We start from the raw sequence: 19,734 nt of genomic DNA, 5'->3' as shown, positions 1-19,734 counted from the left end.
CAAACTCTCCGTGTTATTTCTCTCCTTTCCTCGAGTCTCTCAGATGTGCTGGTGTTTTTTCTCTTATCAGCCTGACCTCTGGTTTTGTCTCTCTCACCGGCTGTGTTAAGAGTCGGCGTGGGACGTCCTTATATCAGCCTGGGGGCGGGAAAGAGGCGGGGCTTAGAGAGACAACTTGCTGGCTTTTTGGGGGCTGTGCTGACGTTGATTTCTATCAGAAAAAAAAGATAATCTCATCCAGCTGGCTGAGCCTCTTTGGGCCTCCATTTGTGAATAAGAGATTAATAGAGAAATATAGAGAGAGAGGGCAATAATCGTTTATACTGGAAACCGATTTCAGTGCATCCTTCAGAAATTATATATATATATTAAAACTAATTGATAATCTGTGGTTCCTAGAATGACTTTGAAGTCACATTGAAAATATAGATAACAGTGCCCTTAAATATGATGTATGAAGAGTTTATTTGCATAAACAGATCATTCCAAATGCATTCCAAGTAATATCCATCGAACTGCAGTTGGGTTGTTTTGATCAAGTAGTAATAACTAAAACAATTACAGCTGAACAACACAATAAAACACAGAAACATGATAACAGAATCAAAAACATTTTTAAAAACAGTTATCTGCTTTTGCAAAGAAACTCTTCATATCAAAGCAAGCGAGAAAACGATTTTCTCATAACTCGTGTCATTTTCCAAGTTACTCTTGGATTCATTTTAAACCACCTGGTGTTAAGAATGTATGTGGACGTATGAAGTTCACAGGTGTGCAAACACACATTAACCACATTAACAATGGACAACCAGAAAATGTCCAAACACACTTGGTCTTCATTTGAACCGCTAAAATATTAGTTAATCTTAGTTTGTTTTTGTCAAATGTTTTGCTTGTGCTATATTTGGTTTAAATACGTACGGTACCACCGCCTTAGATTTCGTCTTTGTAATGGCATTCGTACATCTTTAGGTATGGCTTACATGTCAAATACTTTGAGGAGACATCTGCTTTGCAAATATTACAATTAACAGGCAAATATAGAGGCATAGATGCGACTCGACTGTATCTGCAAGCATGCTTGGGGAAATAACAAAACAAGCCTTTGTAACGCACGGCCATGAGTTACACAAACTGCTACAAAACGACAGTAAATGTCTTTAGAGACTGTAATAGGCTCACTAGCGCCACTTGGTGGATAAAATCTTGGGAGCAAAGACAAGAGAATACATTGGTATACCATATTTCACAAATATTTATATATTCGAAATTTTACATGAATGTAATGCCTACAATAAAACAAACATTTAGTGAATCAAGAAACTAAGAACATACATCAACATCAAAGATTAACCAAAACAAACGTTTGGTTGTCGAAGGCGCGACACTAATCGCAAATCTAGAGATTCTGCTGGTCTAGTTCTCAGTGTTATTTGCCGTTGAAAGTTTAGGATTCAGATCTCGGAAAACAGCAACTAAACTATGTTCGACCCGTTAGGCTCATCGGTGAGGTCAAAGGTCATCTGTCAGTGTCTTTTGTGCACATCACAGTAGCTTTTCAGACAGCTGCAATTATGACAAATGATGTAAACAAGGTCTATATTTGCTATATCAACCACGTTTTCTGATTTTCCTGTCAGAAACCCATTTAAAAGCTTTCTAGAACATGCATAATATTCGTATCCGGAATTTTACACACATTTTTCCTGAATTTCTGGCAAATGGTTTAGCACTAGAATTTTCTCGCTCGGATTTGCTTGAGAAAAAAAGACAAGCCCACGTGACCTGATCCAACCCTGATCCCTATACACCAATTCGGATTGATTTATACGTTTATAATCAAATATCTTAAGGATGTTAAAACATTGAGGCAAAAGTACCATTAAGTTCAGTAAAACGCTGACAGACACAATTTACTCAGCCACGTTTTTAATTTATTGTCACTTTACAACATGTACATTTGTCGTAGACAAAATCAAAGTAAGCAATTCTGTTGCTAAAATTCAGACCGGCCAATGTGTCTCGCAAGAATTCGGGAAAATGCCTTCAATTTAAATGAACGTTGCTAAACCTCTTGGTCCTGAAAACAATACGACACAGGCTTCGAAAACTGGGGATAAGTACACTTTTGCCACCCAAAATAAAACCAAGCATTCTTTTCTCTCCTACTAGATGGGACACACCTGGACTTGAAACCGAACCAGGACAAGAAAGGGCACGAGGAAAGCCATTTCACGAGAGAATGTGGATTCAAAGTTTATGCAGCCTTTACAGATCCACAAACATTTTCAACTAACCGGACAGACGACCTCAAAACAATGCTGGGAGGGATGCACGTCATCCATTCAGCAATTAAGAATCCTTCCTTGAACATTCACTTTTTCCTTCAACGGAAGAAAGAAATGGCAGACACAAGCGTAACTAGTAAAAAAGCAACAGATGCAGTTCAGAGTGGCCGACTCTCAGTCCCGGCTCAGGACGGGCCGGTGGATCCACCCAGAGAGTACCGCAGGTCTTGGTCCTGGGGGAACTGAATCTCTGTAGCAGCGTTTTCCGGGCCGGCGGTGGGCGAGGGGGCGTGAGAGGATGCAGGGGGTGGGGTTGTGCTCGGGGGAGAGGGGGGTACCTGACTGGGGTGAGGGTCCTCGGAGGTCTGACGGGAGAGGAGATGGAGCAGGGCGGCTGTTGCGTCACGAGGGTGTTCGGGGGTGGAGGGTGCTACTGCAGACTTGGAGCCTGTCGCCTCGGGCTTTTTTAATGCAGCATCTGCCCGAGAAAAAACGACGGAGTTAAATACAACACACTGCTATCAATACATTCAAATCAGCACCTACTAGTGACTACACGCGAGCAATACGTGCTTACTCTTGCTGCCAAATAATCCTACTACTTTTATACATTTTTTAGCACTTTGAAGTATTTGAATCATATAACATAGACTGCATTTAAATAGTGAAAAGGGAATATAATGAAATTTACACAGCAGTGCTACCTAAGAGGCGATTAAAATGGGTTTGACCTCCACAGTATTTTTGGCGTTTAAATACTAGATTTAACATGCGTTTATTGTGTCTACAATGTCGACCGCGGTCCAAATAACGAAGCAATGATTAAAGGGATAGTTCATCCAAAACTAACAATTCTGTCATCGTTTATTCACCCGCATCTCATTCCAAACCCGTTTATGATTCTTTCTTCAGTGGAACACAAAAAATGATATTTTGAGAATAAGTGGTTTTGTGTGCGTCAATGTTGTTTGGTTACTAACATTCAAAATATCTTCTGTCGTACTCCGCAAAAGAAAGTCATACAGGTTTGAAATGACAATGAAAGAATCTTCATTTTTGGGTGAGCTGTCCCCTTTAACAGCACGGGTTTATTGCGCCTGGTGTGGTCAAACTCTGTATTCAGAACGCGAACACATAAACAGATTAACAAAAATAATCTCGGAGCATACATTTATTTGCACAGGAGGATGATGTGCTTCAACTACACATTTATACATAGGTTTAATAACACTAGCATCCTCAAATAGAAAAATTCTTTTAAATTTGTGTTTGTTTGATGCATTTGAGTTCTTTGGTTTCAGAACATGACAAATGGCTCGATTGCCTACTCCTAGGCAGTACATTTAGGAAATGATGGTAGCTTTGTTGATTTTATTTCAAGAACTTCAGTGCACAACATTTTTGGTTAATGCATTTGAACTTGCACAAGGAACAAAATATGGTAAGTGTGTTTGTATCACCGTTTATTCCAAACCTACTGTATTGACTGATGTAAATACTAATGCATTTCTATTGATCTATGCATCTTTGCAAATTTGTGTAATATATATCGGTAGTTCATAAATATTGTGGTTATAAACATGACTATTATCATGCATTTAAAACATTGATAAACTATTTATGTTTCTATTTCAGCTGTTGCGTGAATTTTAATGTAAGGAAATATGAATGCAAGCTAAAGTGTCTTACTTATTCCAGCCTAATGAAAAGTTTTTTGACATTAAATGATAAACTACATAGCCACAAGGCATGCTATTTAATCTAACCCGCCTCAGCAAACCTATTTACATGTTACTAGCCAAGCGTATACTCACAGTTTAAGAGACAAAACTGATCTAACAGTAAAGTTTGATTGTATTACACTATTTTACAGGCAGTGGGTTGTTGAGGTTTGTGTGGGTAAATTAACACGCTTTATGCCTGCACACATGCACATTTCTGAAACTACTGAAATTGATGGCTGACTTGTTGTAATGGATAGTAGAGGGTGATTTGAAGCATTACATGTTTAAAGGTAATAGACATTATGAATAAAATTGTAATTATATTACCAAGCTTTATGAAACCCTGCTGGTCAAACTCTGACAATGTAAAATATTTTGGAGACTTTCAGCAGCAAAGAAAAATTGGTAACACTTTACAATAAGGTGCCATTAGTTAACAATGAACAATTTAGCTTTTCAGCATTTATTAATCCTTGTCAATGTTAGTTCATGTCAATACAGTTATTCATGTTAGTTCATGGTGCCTTAAGTACGTGAAGTACTACTTGGCACATGAGAAAAAACTGGACATGAAATGTGAATTTGAAATATTTGATTAGCTCATTATTACCGAATGCAGACCTTCCGTGAAGAAAAGCCGTTTACTTTCGGTTTTAAGGTAAGAAACGGCGTTACGAAGAGGCAAATTGGTTTAATCACTTGTAAATATAACGTCATATGTTATTAAAAGACATTTTATATTTAATTTGTCAATAAAACCTGTCAACATGATTTGCTGCATCCGAGTTACCGTGCGTTGTTAGTTTTGAAAGGTTGTTTTCTGGGAACAACGAACCTGCAAATGTCACAACTGGCCAATCAGAATCAAGCATTCCAACGAGCCATGTAATAACTAATGTTAACAGTGACAACGTTTGATTTTAATAATGCATTAGTAAATGCTGAAATGAACATGAATTAATATTAATAAATGCTGTAGACGTATTGTTCATTGTTAGATCACGTTAGCTAATGGATTAACTAATTGTTAACAAACAGCACCTTGTTGTTAAGTGTTACCCAAAAATCCAATAAACATCTTGAAAACTCAAACATAAAAAAATAAATAAACAAGACCTTTATCCATTTGGAAAAAACGATAAAGGTGCTGACAATACATACAGTGTATCTATAATTTATTTGACACTCGTCTCACAGTAAGACTTTTATTACAGTGTGTACTCACAGATTAACACCCAAAGACTGTTTAGTTACGAGAGAAAAGAAAACTACTTATGAAAAAATATAAGGAAAGAGTGATTGGAAACAAACATGAACTTGATGGTTTCATCTGTCAGGACAAGGGTCAGCCGAGCTCAAGAATAAGATTTTATAAAGCCGGATTAGATCAGTAAGATATTGTAAGTAACATCTCTTTTAGATGCACCACTGTACGAGAACAAAGATAGACGGGGAATCTCACAAAACCGGTTGAGATCGTCCAGGTGTGCAACAGGTGAATGCTGCCCATCAATACTTGCTTGAATTTAGGACCATTAATAGTTTGCATTATGACATTTTGCAACTTTCACCTGCCTCAAATTGTGATTATTTTTTTACCATGATTATCATTACATCCACAGTAAAAATACTGTCATGTACTGCATATCAATACTTATTCCAATTTAAAAAAAAAATCATTGCAACAATTTCTATTACCAAGTATAAATATTATTACTTTTAATAGAACACTTATATTATTTATATGAATACCATTTGGGGAAACTTACGAAAATAAGGGGGAAAAAAAACAATCAGTATTTTCATGATGCTGTGTTGAACTACCCAGACACAACAGGATTTGTGAAATTCACCCAAAATAATATCCGTTCAGTGTAAAATAACTATGCATAAAGCAATAGATGGGTAACGCCAACCCGATTCAGAAAACTGCTGTTTTCTCATAGGTAGAGATCAGTCTGTGTATTAGAACAGAGGCACAAGTGAAGATGTGTCCGAAACTGCTCTTTATTCCAAAACTACTACAGGTTAACGCAAACATTAACCATCTTTCAGGGTTTACCCTTCTCGGGGTGCAGCGCACACAAGATCTTTTGTATGTGTCAGTCCATGGGACACCAACGCATCCTGCAAACGACACAAAACCAGCGGCTTGGGATTTTGTTCCTATGAAATTTCAACTGAACGCTGCAAGGCTGTAAAATTTAGTGGAAAGTTACGACAGCAGAAAAAAAACATTTGGATTTCAAATAAACATGACAATTTATTTATTTTGTTAGCTTGCAGTCTTTCAACTAATTAGCTGTTCCCCTTAATAAGATAAGAAAACAACAACGAAAAACTCTGCATGAAAAGCGTATATTAGCCTTACTGCGGGCCGGTCCCACAAACCCGCCACGCGTTGAGCTGATGAGACGTTACAACCTTTTTTTTTGACTACTCGCGCCCCGTCCCACCCGTAGATTAAGCTAACACTTGCCCTCGCGACTGCTGCCCTTGACGGAAGCAGAGCTGCCTCGTGCCACGGCCTCGTCCGACTGAACTCCGTTGCTTTCGTCCGCCCCCTGTGTCGGAGCCTTTATCAGCTGCTCCAACAGGAGCGTGAGGAGGCCGGCCTGGTCTTCCTGCGGGAGTCCTGAAGGCTGAGGATTGCTAGAGGACTGGAGTAAGGTGGAGAGATGGCTGAGCAGTTCCGCGGGGTCCAGCTCGGGCATGGAGGGGGCGGCGGCCGGCGTTTTGGCCAGCACTGAAGTGGAGGCTTCAGAGGAGCTGCGGAGGACCTCGGCCATCTGCGGGAGGTTTAGATGGTCTGTTTGACTTTGGAGCAGGTTCAGAAGGACCGCCAGCTCGGTCTGGTTCAACTGCTCCGCAGCGGCTCCCAAACCTGTGCGTACAAGGCGGCATACGAGTTACAACTGGCATCTCTTAAATGAGGATATATTACGCATTTCAACGACAGATCGCTCTACAATAATCGTATTAATGCTGCGAGAGACAACACAAACACATCATAAAACAGCGAAAAATGCAGAAACGGTTACTTGCATATGGACATAAGAACACATTAAAAAACAGAAGTCAGCCAATCAGATTAGTGCTTCCTACATCGAGAAAGCCTTTTCAGGTTCAGAGACGGTTTAGAAGCTAAAACACCTCATAACTCACCTTCAAGCTCACTAGTTGTGATGTTTGCAGGCGCAGGCTGGGCGGAGGGGGGAGGCGGGGGCGCGCGGCTGTTCTCCCCTCCGGCAGATCCTCCGGACTCCTTGCGCGGCACTTTGGCAACAGGTAACTCCTCAGGCACGCCGCTTTGCCTCTGTCGCCGTCGCTTTTTGCTCCACAGCTCGTGACAGTCTTGCCAATGAGGCAAACTACAGGATAATAAAAGGAGTTGTTACGACAAATCTCATAAATACACATCGTCATGTGAACGACAAATCATTATTGAAAGTTGCACGAATACTTGACGATGGAGAACGATAAAAGCTGCATTTGCAAACGCAAAAGAGGTGAATTTGTAAATAACATGAGACATGCACTGACTCTGGGGGCGGCATTTTGCTGGGCTCCACGTCACACAGAAACTGACTCGTGAGCGCCTGTTCGGCTGTGCAGCGCTTCGATGGATCCAGCGTCAACATGTGGTCCAGCAGGTCAAGAGCGGAGGCGGGCAGGCTGTAAGAAAGGCATTTTTTACCTACCGGGAGAAAAACTAAACTCCACACTGACATCTTTCTCGCCTGTTGTGGCACAGATCACATTGTTACTACCGCAACCAATGAAGATTAAACATTAGATTACAAATAAACATTCATTTGCAAGTGATGAAATCTGAAGGCACCATTTAAAAACCAAACTGCATTTGTCTGCAGGGTGAACAAGGCCAAAGTTAAGATGAAAAAAGAAACCTCACACAATAAACCTAAGTTAAAATGTTCTGCTGTATTTGAGAAACTCGTGAGAAACGTACAAAGCGAATTCCTCTCGTAAGCGTCGTCTGTACTGTTTCTTGGGTCTCATGGTGTTGAAGTACGGCAGCTTGATCACATCTGGCCAAGCGGCAGGACACGGACTCCCACACAGACGACTGACGGAAACAAATACAACCATGTCACCACAGTCTATACTACACAAACAGTACATCGCTGCAGTGAATGTAAACACACCTGATCAGCTCCAGCTGCAGTAGTTCTTGGTTAGCTTGAAAAATTGGTTTCTTGGTGAAGAGCTCTCCCAAAATACACCTGTACACAAAATCCAAATCACATGATTAGCGTCGCAATATAATCATCACACAAATGCAGTTGGTGTGAGAGGGTAACAGATGTGATCTTACCCGCAGCTCCACACTTCTATAGCGGGGGAGTATCTCTCCTCTCCCAGCAGCAGCTCGGGCGGCCGGTACCACAGCGTGATCACCTTATTGGTGTACGGCCGACTGGAAATGACCAGAGATCATACTGTAAACAACTCACATCCACTTAAAATCAGCTTACAATAACACACACGTCTACTTTGGATTGAATTATGATGTTTAAAAATCCTGTGAAACCAAAATAACTCTTGAATTTTGCATCTTATAATTAGTTGTTATGTGTGTTTCTTTAAGATGCACCAATGAGTTTCAATGAACATCGTGAGAATTGTCACAGGTATACTATTCCTTTAAATTCACAAAAATAAACACATTCTAAATAAATCAATTCTCTGACATCATGACTTACCTTTCCTCCGAGTTATAGAGACGAGCCAACCCAAAATCTGCCAGCTTGATCTGACCGCTGTAAACCACAATCAACATAAGAGAGGCTGTACTTGCATTTTAAAGAACTAAAAGCCTATTTGGGTCATTCTCACGAAACCACTGAAGCATTACGGCAAAGATTTTAATTATAAAACATGTAATGTGGTAAAAAGAAAATATCATAATAAAGATAATTGTGTTCTCTACCTTGCACAAAGCATAATTGTAACATAGGAATCAATTATTTATGTATTTTATTGCTTAGTTATTGCTCATTACCGTAACACGTTCATTTTAACAAAGTATAATTCAAATTCAAATGGATGTTCTTCTAGATTGACAGAATCGGTCAACAAATTACTTTATATTTTTCTAGTAAAAAGCTTAATATTCTTTCGTTACGCTGCGTATTTTCATTCTTATTACCGATACAGGTATATTTTCCGCACTTAAAAATGTTACATGTATAATTTTCTATTAAAATATAATTAATTAATTTCGTCTTTTGTATGATTGATGAAAACTTGCTTAAAAATGCTATGGGATCGACAGTGTTAAATGGTTACGGTAATGAGCATTTTTATGGCCTTTTTGTAAAAAAAAAAGTTGAAAATTGTGTTAAACTGTTAGTAAACGTTTTGAAACGAATGCTTTCAAACATGTCATACCTTGTTTTTAATGAATCAAAAGGAAATCTGTTGATGCGAGTGTTTTTAAGAAAATAATGTCTGACATCTTGAAACCAAGATTTCGTGAGAATCACCCATAAGATCAGACAGAAGGACACAAGACCCATAAGAAATCCCCAACACCGTTTAGTAGTTCATTATAGTACCTGTTGTTTAGCAGAATATTGGAGCACTTGATGTCTCTGTGCAGAAAGTTTTTCTTGTGGCAATAATCTAATCCCTCCATGAGCTGATGCATGAAGCTCTGGACGTGTTCATGAGAGAACGACACCAGTCCAGACTCCAACAGACCCATGAGGTCATGGTCCATGTACTCAAATACCAGGTAAAACGCACCTGAACACACATGCACAATATGAGCTGTGATGCTCTTACATGAACACTAGGGAAGCACATATCAAGTCAAGAACCGAACAGACCTTTGTCCTTTTTGAAGTCGAGAGCGTCCTGTTTGTCGGTGACGATTTCTTTCATGTTAACAACGCTGCTGTGGTTGAGCTGTCTCAGGATCTTGATCTCTCGGATGGCAGTGATGGGGAAACCTTCCTTCTCATTATCTAATCGTACCTTCTTCAGTGCCACCAGCTCACCTTTACAAACCCAAACACACACAACAGATGTCAGGACAAACACATTATCAACATTTATATTTACTAGAGGTTGGCATAGTCATCGTTTTCGATAACAACAACTATCTTATTAACCTGCAAAAATCCCCACCGATAGTTTTTCCTGGTTGCGTTTGATCCAGACGCAGCAGGGAAAACTTTACTGTGATATGAGAGTAAAACAGCGACCTCTAGAGGAGGAAATCAAAATAATACTGACAGCCTGTGGAGACGCATCACGTGAGACTACACTATGCAGAATAGGCTACATTATTTGCGGATTTAAAAGTTTGACAATGACAAGGTAGAGCACACTGCAGTACACGTTAAAAAGTAATTCATTTGTTGACTGTATGCTGCATTAATGGAGAACAGCAGTATTTTGCCGACAAAAGCGCGCTTACATTAGTAGCCTATTCGCTCAAGTGGTAGGACAATGTGAGAGAAAATGCATGCAAAAATGTTTAAATGTCACGACTTTAGTATGGGTGGGCTTCTGTTATTTTGTATTTCTGTTATTTATTGCATTTTGTTCCTTTTATACTATTTTTGTTGCTGTTACTTATAGGTCATACATTAAAACATGCACAGAAATATTGGATCCAGTATTTGTGCCTTTTCATAATATTTAAGTAGTAATGGATAATGTACAGGCAGCCGGTTGTTATCGCGGAAATAAGCCTCGACAGTGTGATCAGGACCCGACGCGAAGGGTCTTGGGGCGATATATATCGCGGTTCACGCTAATTATACGTCTAAATCAATTCTGAAATCGATTTGATGTTTTATGCACAGCTTTTCCGTGAACTATGGCTCTTTGATCAGTAGGAAGTACTGCTCGATCTAAAACCACGACTACGAGATTGAGTCGTTTATAACGTACATTTGAAAAAGCAACACTCGTCAAACATCATCACTATAAATATACTTTATTATCATGAAAATACCTGAAAAGGTTTGAAGAACAGCGATAGAATATGACCACTGGCATTTCCTGGAACTAATTGTTCTTCTTCTGTTTCTTATATTTGGAGTTTCTGCGCAAGAGCGCCCTCTGGCTTTCGGATGTGGCTGCATTTAACCGTAAATCATTGAGAAACTGAGAGCATAAGAATCGCACGATATATCGCCCAGCCCTAGGTTTATTTCGCGTTAACAGCCGGCTGCTTGTACATTATCCCGCTTATTACACTGCTACTTGCCACATGAGAAAAAAACTGGACATAAAATGTGAATTGGAAATATTTTATTAGCTCATTTTTATTGAATGCAGACCATCCGCGAGGAAAAGCTGTTTACGTTCGGTTTTAAAGTAAGAAACGACGTTCAAACGTCACGAACAGGCAAATTGGTTTAATCATTTGTAAATATAACGTCATATATGTATGTTATTAAAAGACATATTCATAATTAATTTTTGTGTAATATTAAACTGCCCCTCTCAATGATTTGCAGCATCCGGGTTACAGGATGTTATTAGTTTTGAGCGGTTGTTATTTGAAAACAACCCTTGGAATGTAGCGACTGGCCAATCAGAAGCAAGCATTCAAATGAGCCGTGTAATAAATAGGGATATTGGGCCTCATTCATGAAACATTCGTAAATATACGAGTAAATTCAGAGTAATTTGTGCGTAAAACAGACCTTCCCGAAAACTTTCCTTCGTAAACGTCAGATTTCGTAGTAAAATGTGTGTATGTTAACGAATTCCAATCATTCGTAAACAAGGCGCGCATGCACGCTCATTCACAATTAGCATAATCCCGCCTATGAATTACAGTTATGAATTATTATCGCATCTTCAGGTGAATTCCAGTCGCTTTCATGTGCCCTACACACTTACAAGGGCAGATCCTTTTAAGTGCAAGTTCTGGAGGGAGATGAACTGCTGTTTTTCGTAAATATAGCGGGTTACATCTTACACAATAAATGCAGTGATAAAAACAACATTTTCTTTCCTTATCTGAGACTACAATTCATGTGATGTAGTACTTTCCTGCAGTTACTTTCAAGGGCACAAGATGCGTTTTGGCACTCGTCCGATCGACCGCCTGGCTGTGGATTGCCGATTGTAATGTTGTAAATAACATTGCGTTTCTTAGACACACCGATCAAATCGCTTTATAAGACGGAAATCGTTATGAGCCGCGGGAATAACTTTCGTATTGAATGTAGCAGCGTTTTGGACTTTCAAAGACGTGGCGTCACAGGAAGTGCATTTCTTAAAGCACACCGTTCTTAAAGTCTCTCTACTTTTTTGAAATGTTAAGGCCCGCAGGCCGCCAGTTGACTAGCCCTGCTCTATAGGCACACACTAAACTTCATTGCTATTTTACTTAGGCCCAAGTCTACCCCTTTCCCTGTCTCAATTCTCTTTTGGTTGGAGGGGTAGGGGTAAGGGGAAGGGCCAGATAGCCCTTCAAACGAAGATTTTTCGGGACCTCACTTCAAACGAAGGGCTAAGAGAAACTTCCAACATGGCTGCTCACTCGAGCAAGCAGACCCAACTGTAAGTAATTTTAGCCATTAATAAGGATTTTTATGACAATTTTTCATTTTATGTATGTTACATTCAATCTTGTGTTTGTATTTACGGTTATGTTCTTTTAACGTTTGCAAAAAAATCGCTAAAGTTTGCTAGCGGACAGCACTGATTGCACGATATTAGAAAATATATTTTTATGTCATATACCCGGTGCATCGGCGCATGTCCTCTGACTTAACGTTATGAGCTAGCAACGACGTATGACGACGTATACCAGTGTAGTAGTGGTGTCCCATTTCTTAACGGAAAATTTGTAACCCTTCCCCTTGCCACTTTGTTTCAAGGGGTAAGGGGCGAGGGGTAGAATATAGAACTGGGACTTAGTGTTGTTTTGATTCAGAATCAATAAAAAATTGATATATTGTTAATTAATCGTTATCGGCAGGTAAAACCCAACATCGGTCGACCTCTAATATTTACACATCTGGCAGATGATCTTAAACTTATATTTTCAACTTCAACACCCGATCATTCATTCCCTTTAAGGATGACACGGAGGCAGCGCACCTGTGTCTTTGTCTTTGGCCTTGTACACCTGGCCGTATGTTCCTTCTCCAATGATGCCGATGATGTCAAACTTATCCACGCAGCGTTTGCCCCAGTCGCTCTGAGTCTGCTTCCTCTCTCCGAACCTCGGACAGCAAATCCTGGAGACATTTCACGCAAACAACAAATGTTCAGACTGTTGTTCATGCATTATGAGGTTTTCTCTCTTTAGCGATACTCACTTTGGTCTCTTCTTGTAGGTCGGTTGCTGGGGGTTCGGAGGCTCCTGGACAGGTGATTGTGGAGGGGAGGGGTCTCCGCCATGAAGCATAGGTGGGAGGGGCAAATCGCTGAGAAGGCGTGTCCTGACTTCTTTTTCCTTTTCTTTCTCCTTCACTCGTTCCTTTCGTGACGACCTCTGGGAAAGACTCTTCTTCAGACTGAGAGAGCAGAAAAGACCGTTTTATAGTGGAAGAAGTTACTGGAAGAGTTTATTAAAACCAAAACAGAGGCACAATTTTTTTCCTTTGGTTTTGACAGTTGATTGGTTAAAATTGGTTATTTAGACTTGACAAGAACTGTTAATATAGAGAATTTAATACCCACACTCTAAACATACGGGGAAACGTATACCAGATACCACAGTAACATTTTTCTTTGTTTAAAAAAAACTTTCATATTTGTTGAAAAACAGGGTATATACAGGAATCATGGAGCTAAATGGAATACTTATTAAGACCTTTTTTAAGACACTTTTCATACATTTCAAGACCTCATCGCCACTTCAAGTTTTAATCGGTTACATTGGCGACATTTACCTTACATTTACTCTACACTGATTGGAAGATTGCACAACTAAACAGCCTTAGTTTGTGATAACTCCTGACAGCAGGCTCTGCCCACTTTAGGCTTCAGAATTGCTCTTCACAAACCTACGGGTGACGTCACGCCACGGACACTACGTCCATGTTTTATACAGTCTATGGTTGATCCCCAACGAGGCTACGCTAATCGCCTTCTGACACGCAGAGCAGTACACCTCACGGTTATTCCCAGAGACGGCTCTCTGCCATGGTTCCAACTCCTTATCCTCCAACCATTTGCACGAAAACTTGCATTTCCCCATTAGTCAACGATGTTGTTTAACAACCGGGTGTAAATGGACCTCCCACTATTCGCCTACAATGATTAAATTCAGGCAAACTTTATCATATGACCTCTTTGGACAAATATGAAAAGATGATACAAAATTGAATACCTTGGAAAATGGCATTTAAGACTTCTTAATACTTTTTAAGGGCCTTCATTTTCTCTAAATTGATTTATCAATTTTTAATACTTTTTAAGACCCGGCGGACACCCTGGGAAAAGGAAACAATAAGTGAAAATGTATTTATACATAGGTAAAAAATCCTGCCTGCTTCTACTGTTCAAACTAAAGATTTGAACATCACAGAAATACATTTGACATAGGGCAGTGCCAGTACATACATGGGACAGAAAAAAAGAAACAAGGAAACATCATCAAACTAACATTGTGATGGAGGGTTTTGCATAGGCAACCTTGAGCACCGCTTAACACAGCTAACTGTCTTGCGTCCATAACACTAAACAAGAAAAACTACATTTTTATTTTGTTTGTTAAGGAAATCTTCCATATGTCATCACGGCTTTGTGGACAGTGACCTAAAAGAGTGTTTGGACAAAAGCAGGTGTTGCATTACCATCATAGACAGAATATCAAAGCAAGCAGTATTAAACGTGAAAAAAATGAAAGCACAACAACATTTTAAGCAAAAGAATTTAACAAGTTAACCGTTGCTTGCTAGCTTGTACAACTGTTGAACATGTTAGGAATTGACACTTCACGGTTGTCAAATGCTTCGCCCTTAGTTTAAAGGAATGCTTGATCAAACAAAATGTTCTTTCATTATCTTATGTTCTGCAGAAGAAAGTCATATAGGAAATATTTTGGAGAAAAGTCAGATTTTGAATGACATGATGGTTCTTATTTTTGGGTAACTATCAATTTACCGCTATAAATTATACAGGCGGTTCCCCAGTTACGACACACAGGTGATACATACAACCATCATACAACCACAAAAAACTAGACTAGATAACATTTACATCAAGATCAATAGAAGCATTACATTTTTAAATTACAAGTAAATCCCTCCATTATTTTGTTTCATTATTGCAAAGAACACCGCCAATAAAATTGTGAAATCTCACCTGTCCCTGCTGTCTCCCAGAAGAAGGGGTGGAAGTGGGAGCAGTGGGAGGGTGGAGGTCTTCACCAGGTGTCCAGAACTTTGTGTGGATTTCTGCATGGGGCTTTTCGACCGGGAGGGAACAGGCACAGCAGGTGCTGAAGGTGGAGCGGCTGGCCGTGGGCTGTTTAGAGGAAGGGGTGGAGGGGACGAGAGAGGAAGTGGGGGTGGAGAGTGTGCAGGAAGAGGCGGAGGAGTCGAGAGGGGTAATGGAGGAGGACTGGACAGAGGGAGAGGTGGAGGAGGAGCCGCGGCCGGTTCTTCCGGCGTAACGGTGCTCGAAGGTGGGGATGGAGGTCTTTGCTTCTCAGGGGGTGGAGCAGTCTCTAGTGTTAACTCAGTGTTTTTCGCTGCCACGTTTGTGGCGCTTGCCGTGCTTGAAGGGAGAGAGGGAGAGTTCTTGGCGGCGGCCGCCTGACGTTCCTTCTTTCTTCGCGTAAGCTCGGCCCCGAGGCTGGATGAGATCGGCAGATGAGAAGGGGATCGACTTTCTTCGCCTTTTCCTCTCGAACTTCCGGAATATAAAGAGTGTTTCTTAGTGCGAGAACGAGAGGACGAACGGCGAGAGGCCGAGTAGTGTGGAGAGCGACTACGGGAACGTAATGATCGCCTGAAGAGGAGAGAAAGAGGAAATGTTTTAAAATCACGTCAACATAAAAACTGGTCAATTAAATATATTCTTCACACTGCTAATGAATTAATAAAAATAAGAAAAGATCAAATGTTGTTTTCTCCTTCTGAATGGACTGCATGGTGTATCATAAGCACCAACGTGCTACTTTGCAGACAAAGAGAGTACCAATAACAACATTTAAAACCCCATTACTTCAGCATTGATCAAGTATTTTATTGCAACTAAAAAGCACAATATGGCTTGAACTGTTTAGACATTAGCAAATGCACCATTATCCAGCCTTCTCTCATATTCATACGCAACTAAAAATCCAAATATTCCTCGCCAATACTGTAGATTGAATGATCAAACGCTGCAGTTTTTTCACCTTCATCTACGATCAAATAAGTAACACCGTAAAGTTTGATTGACAGCACAAAGATAATACAATAACATGAGTGTCACCACGAATTCACAATAATGCCACTGGAATGGGCTGATTTTTCAAGCTAACATTTCTGCAAAGAAATCTAGGTCCTCTAAAGGACTCAAGTTGTGAATGATAAAGACTGATATGGTGTTAAGAAAAACCTCTTCTCAACAAGATAACAAACATTGCCATGAGTAAAAAATAAAATAGAAAGGAAAATTTCCTCCATACATTGCATGTATCATGCAAAACAAAATAGGTCTAATGTCAACATCATCATAAGACTACCACACACCTCACCTCTCAGCCTGTGCTGTTCTTCACAGACCCCAAAACTATTTAGACACTAAAATGAGTGCATTTCATTGAATTCAACAAAAAACAATCTGCAAACAAATGACATTTCTTAAAAACAGTTTCACCTTGCTGTAACACATTACCATATGTTTTTACAGCATTTATTCATCTGTGTTAAAACTAACATGCACTGCCATTAATGACGGCATTATTAGTAAATGTTAGATACGAATTAAACCGTGCTTGCACACTTCAGATCTGTCAAATTAAAAGTTGATGCTTTTGTGCACGTGCGGCAACTCACCTGGATACCGGACTGGTACTGGATGAGCGTCGGTTGCCATAGGGACTGCACGGCGAGTGTTTCCTGCTTACATACGGACTTCCATCCTTTTCGCAGCTCGAAGACCTCCTCCGTCCATACGGACTCTCTGATCTCTGTCTGCTCCGTCTGGACGGCTCCCTGTACGGGCTCGGGCTCGCAGCCCTGCGCCTGGAGGAATAACTGTTGTCCGGCTCTCCGGTGGCGGGACTGTCCCCTGCACTTCTCCTGGGACTCACCGACTGGGCAGCGGCCTTCCTCCTAGGGCTACCCCGAGACTGGCTTTTCCCCTTGGGGCTCGACTTGCGGCTCTTGGAGGGCTTTCGACGGTTCTTGTCCTCGTAGCCCTCTCTCTTTTCCTTGTCTTTGCGGGACTTCAGCGAACGCCCGCTTTCCTTGCTTCGGGATGAAGATGCTGAGGATGCGCTGCTGCCCAGATTTACGGCCGACTGGACCACAGCGGATGAGAGAGAGTCGCTGGATCTCTTACTACCGGACTCATCCGAGCGCCTGGATGCGGAGACAAGTGAGCTCTCCTTGACCTTTCGACTTTCCTTGCTCGCGCGATCCTTTTCCTTTGTGCTCTTTGTGGGGTTCTCTTCGCTTTCCAATGATTCCCGGACCCGATGGGGGTCTTTGGACTTCTTCCGGGAGCGCTTGTGTTTATGAGTCCTGTTGTCTTTACTAACCCCCGCTTTGCTGTCATCAGAATCTACTCGGTCAGAGTCTCTGCCTTCGATCGGTTTCGCACCTGCGGGAGAATCCAGGAAAGGGTCCGAGTCGGAGCTAATGTCGTCGTACTCCACCAGCGGCTTAATGACGCCCACTGCTGGAGGCGCCGCGGAACTGCACGTGGAGGCGACGGCGGCGGTTTCGGCCTCATGTTTGGACTTGCTTCGTTTGAGCTTGGAAGAAGCAGAGCTCGTTGACTTTAGGAGATGCTTACCGGAGCCGGTGTGCGAAGGTGGAGCCGTTTTACCGTCCCCACCGGCCGCCTGCTGCTGCTGATGGTACAGCGATTCAGCCTTCCTTTTGGTCGCATGCAGGCGGTCTGATCCAGGCATACCTCCACGTTAGAGCGACCGGTGTCCTCTGGAGACGCGAACCTCTGCGGTCAAGACAGCACATGAACAGCAGAAATCGCACAGTGTTGGGTAAAAAAAACAAAAAATCTTGCGAGACGAAAAAGTTTACTAAGCACGAAGATGCGCGTGCGACTTATTGCGCACAGCGTATCCAGAAGTCATCCCCTGGTGCGGCTAAGCAAGACTTGGCTCCTTTATGGCTTCAAAACGTATCCAAACGTACACAAGAAACAAAAAACGACCCTTTTAACGATACATCTGATTCATGTCCTTCACGATGGTGTTACTAGTCGCTTCCAGGGCGCTTCGGTCAACGCGTTGCGCTCGCGCCACTCCACTGCGCGGCTTAGCTTAGGCTAAGCTAGCTCCCATCGAAAGCCAAAAAAGAACAAAATACACGCTCCCTTGTTTTAGTTTGCTTATCCTTGTTCGATATCAACGTCTAAACGGTTGTTTAGATGTCCTTGCACACGGCTGTTGAGCTTTGATCAAGTAAAGCTCGCTGTGCATGGATATTTCACCACATAACTGAAAATGAAAAACTTGACCCGCTTGCTTCTTGTTCACATATTCGCTTTAATATTCAGTGTAAACTCTCTGTAGTTTCATATTTGTCGGAAATTGTCACATATTTATGTGTTAAAATTTGTTCCAGTTTACTTAAGCGGCTCTGGGAAGTAACCAGACCTATAATTCGGGCGATGTTCGTGGATATAAAACCCTCCACGGCCCTTAATTCAGAGAGAATTCACATCATCCATCACAGCCCAAATTATGCGCAGCCTCTTCTGCGCATGTGTGGTAAAAGCCCCTCCCACGGAAAAGGAAATACCAAAGAACTACTACAGAATGTGTTCGATACCTAATAAAGGCACGGCTCATATTTTTGTTATTTCATGGAAAAAATACTTGTGAAAGTGTTTACTAGAATAATATTAAATAATACATTTATTCACCCGTCCTCACGTATTCCAACTGACCGCTCCTTATGGGTTTCTATGGAACAACAACACTGTCCGTCTTCATGGTAACTAGGCGACAGCCAATCAAAAAGGGGAAATGTGTTCCACCCCATCGCGCTTCGTTCGAGTTCTTGTAGTCTTTATAGATTAAAACATTGTTTTTTTTTAAAGATCAGCATTATACATTTTTTTCAATTGCATTGTCATTTACCGAATCTTTACTGGTTCTTGTCCATATCATGTTAAAAAAACCCCAATAGGATTCACACTCGAGTTCATAAATCTATACAGTTTTTGAATTGCACACATGCACAAATAAATTAAATAAAAATTCGTATACTTTTAAAGTTTACTTGTTACTGGTAGTATATCACAGTCATTTATGCTTCAAGAAAGTGCAAGTCTCGTCAGGCTAAATGTACGAGTAAGATTTTATTTTATTAGAAAATATTACGTGCAAATAGTATGTAGATTGAAGATGCAATTTTGATCTTACAAATCAAAAATTGGGCAATTTTTTTTTCTTTCTATGTCACACTGCTTGCTGTTTGTTTGGGAAAACGCTGCCTCGTGTTACCACCAGGAAGACGTCAAATGACGAACTCTTTCCTTGAGTTTCCATTGGCTACGACGACTGGGGGAGGGTCTGGCAAACCATACCCGGAAAA

The 19,734-nt window shown here is 40.9% G+C and overlaps 1 protein-coding gene across 3 annotated transcripts; it reads right to left on the bottom strand.

Annotated features, from left to right (window-relative positions):
• Positions 1–28: 28 nt before the first annotated feature.
• Positions 29–18,891, bottom strand: cdk12 (cyclin dependent kinase 12). 3 transcript variants are annotated; one of them, XM_057354545.1, is made up of 15 exons: positions 17,002–18,891; positions 15,320–15,967; positions 13,327–13,524; positions 13,106–13,245; positions 9,865–10,035; positions 9,592–9,781; positions 8,737–8,793; positions 8,349–8,450; positions 8,179–8,256; positions 7,983–8,099; positions 7,556–7,687; positions 7,178–7,383; positions 6,492–6,896; positions 2,627–2,766; positions 29–138 (listed from the first exon to the last, which is right to left on the bottom strand). In XM_057354545.1, exons 1-15 carry the CDS (start codon positions 18,081–18,083, stop codon positions 106–108), a joined length of 3,699 nt encoding a protein of 1,232 aa, XP_057210528.1. In that variant the 5' UTR covers positions 18,084–18,891; the 3' UTR covers positions 29–105. The 3 variants fall into 3 exon arrangements, with proteins under 3 accessions (XP_057210528.1, XP_057210527.1, XP_057210526.1); XM_057354544.1 differs by having other exon boundaries at positions 112–211; XM_057354543.1 differs by lacking the exon at positions 29–138 and having other exon boundaries at positions 513–2,766.
• Positions 18,892–19,734: the final 843 nt, after the last annotated feature.

The sequence above is a fragment of the Triplophysa rosa genome, linkage group LG16 (genome assembly GCF_024868665.1).
Source record: "Triplophysa rosa linkage group LG16, Trosa_1v2, whole genome shotgun sequence".
In the NCBI taxonomy this organism is placed as follows: Eukaryota; Metazoa; Chordata; class Actinopteri; order Cypriniformes; family Nemacheilidae; genus Triplophysa; species Triplophysa rosa.
This window is presented reverse-complemented; position numbering and strand designations above follow the sequence as displayed.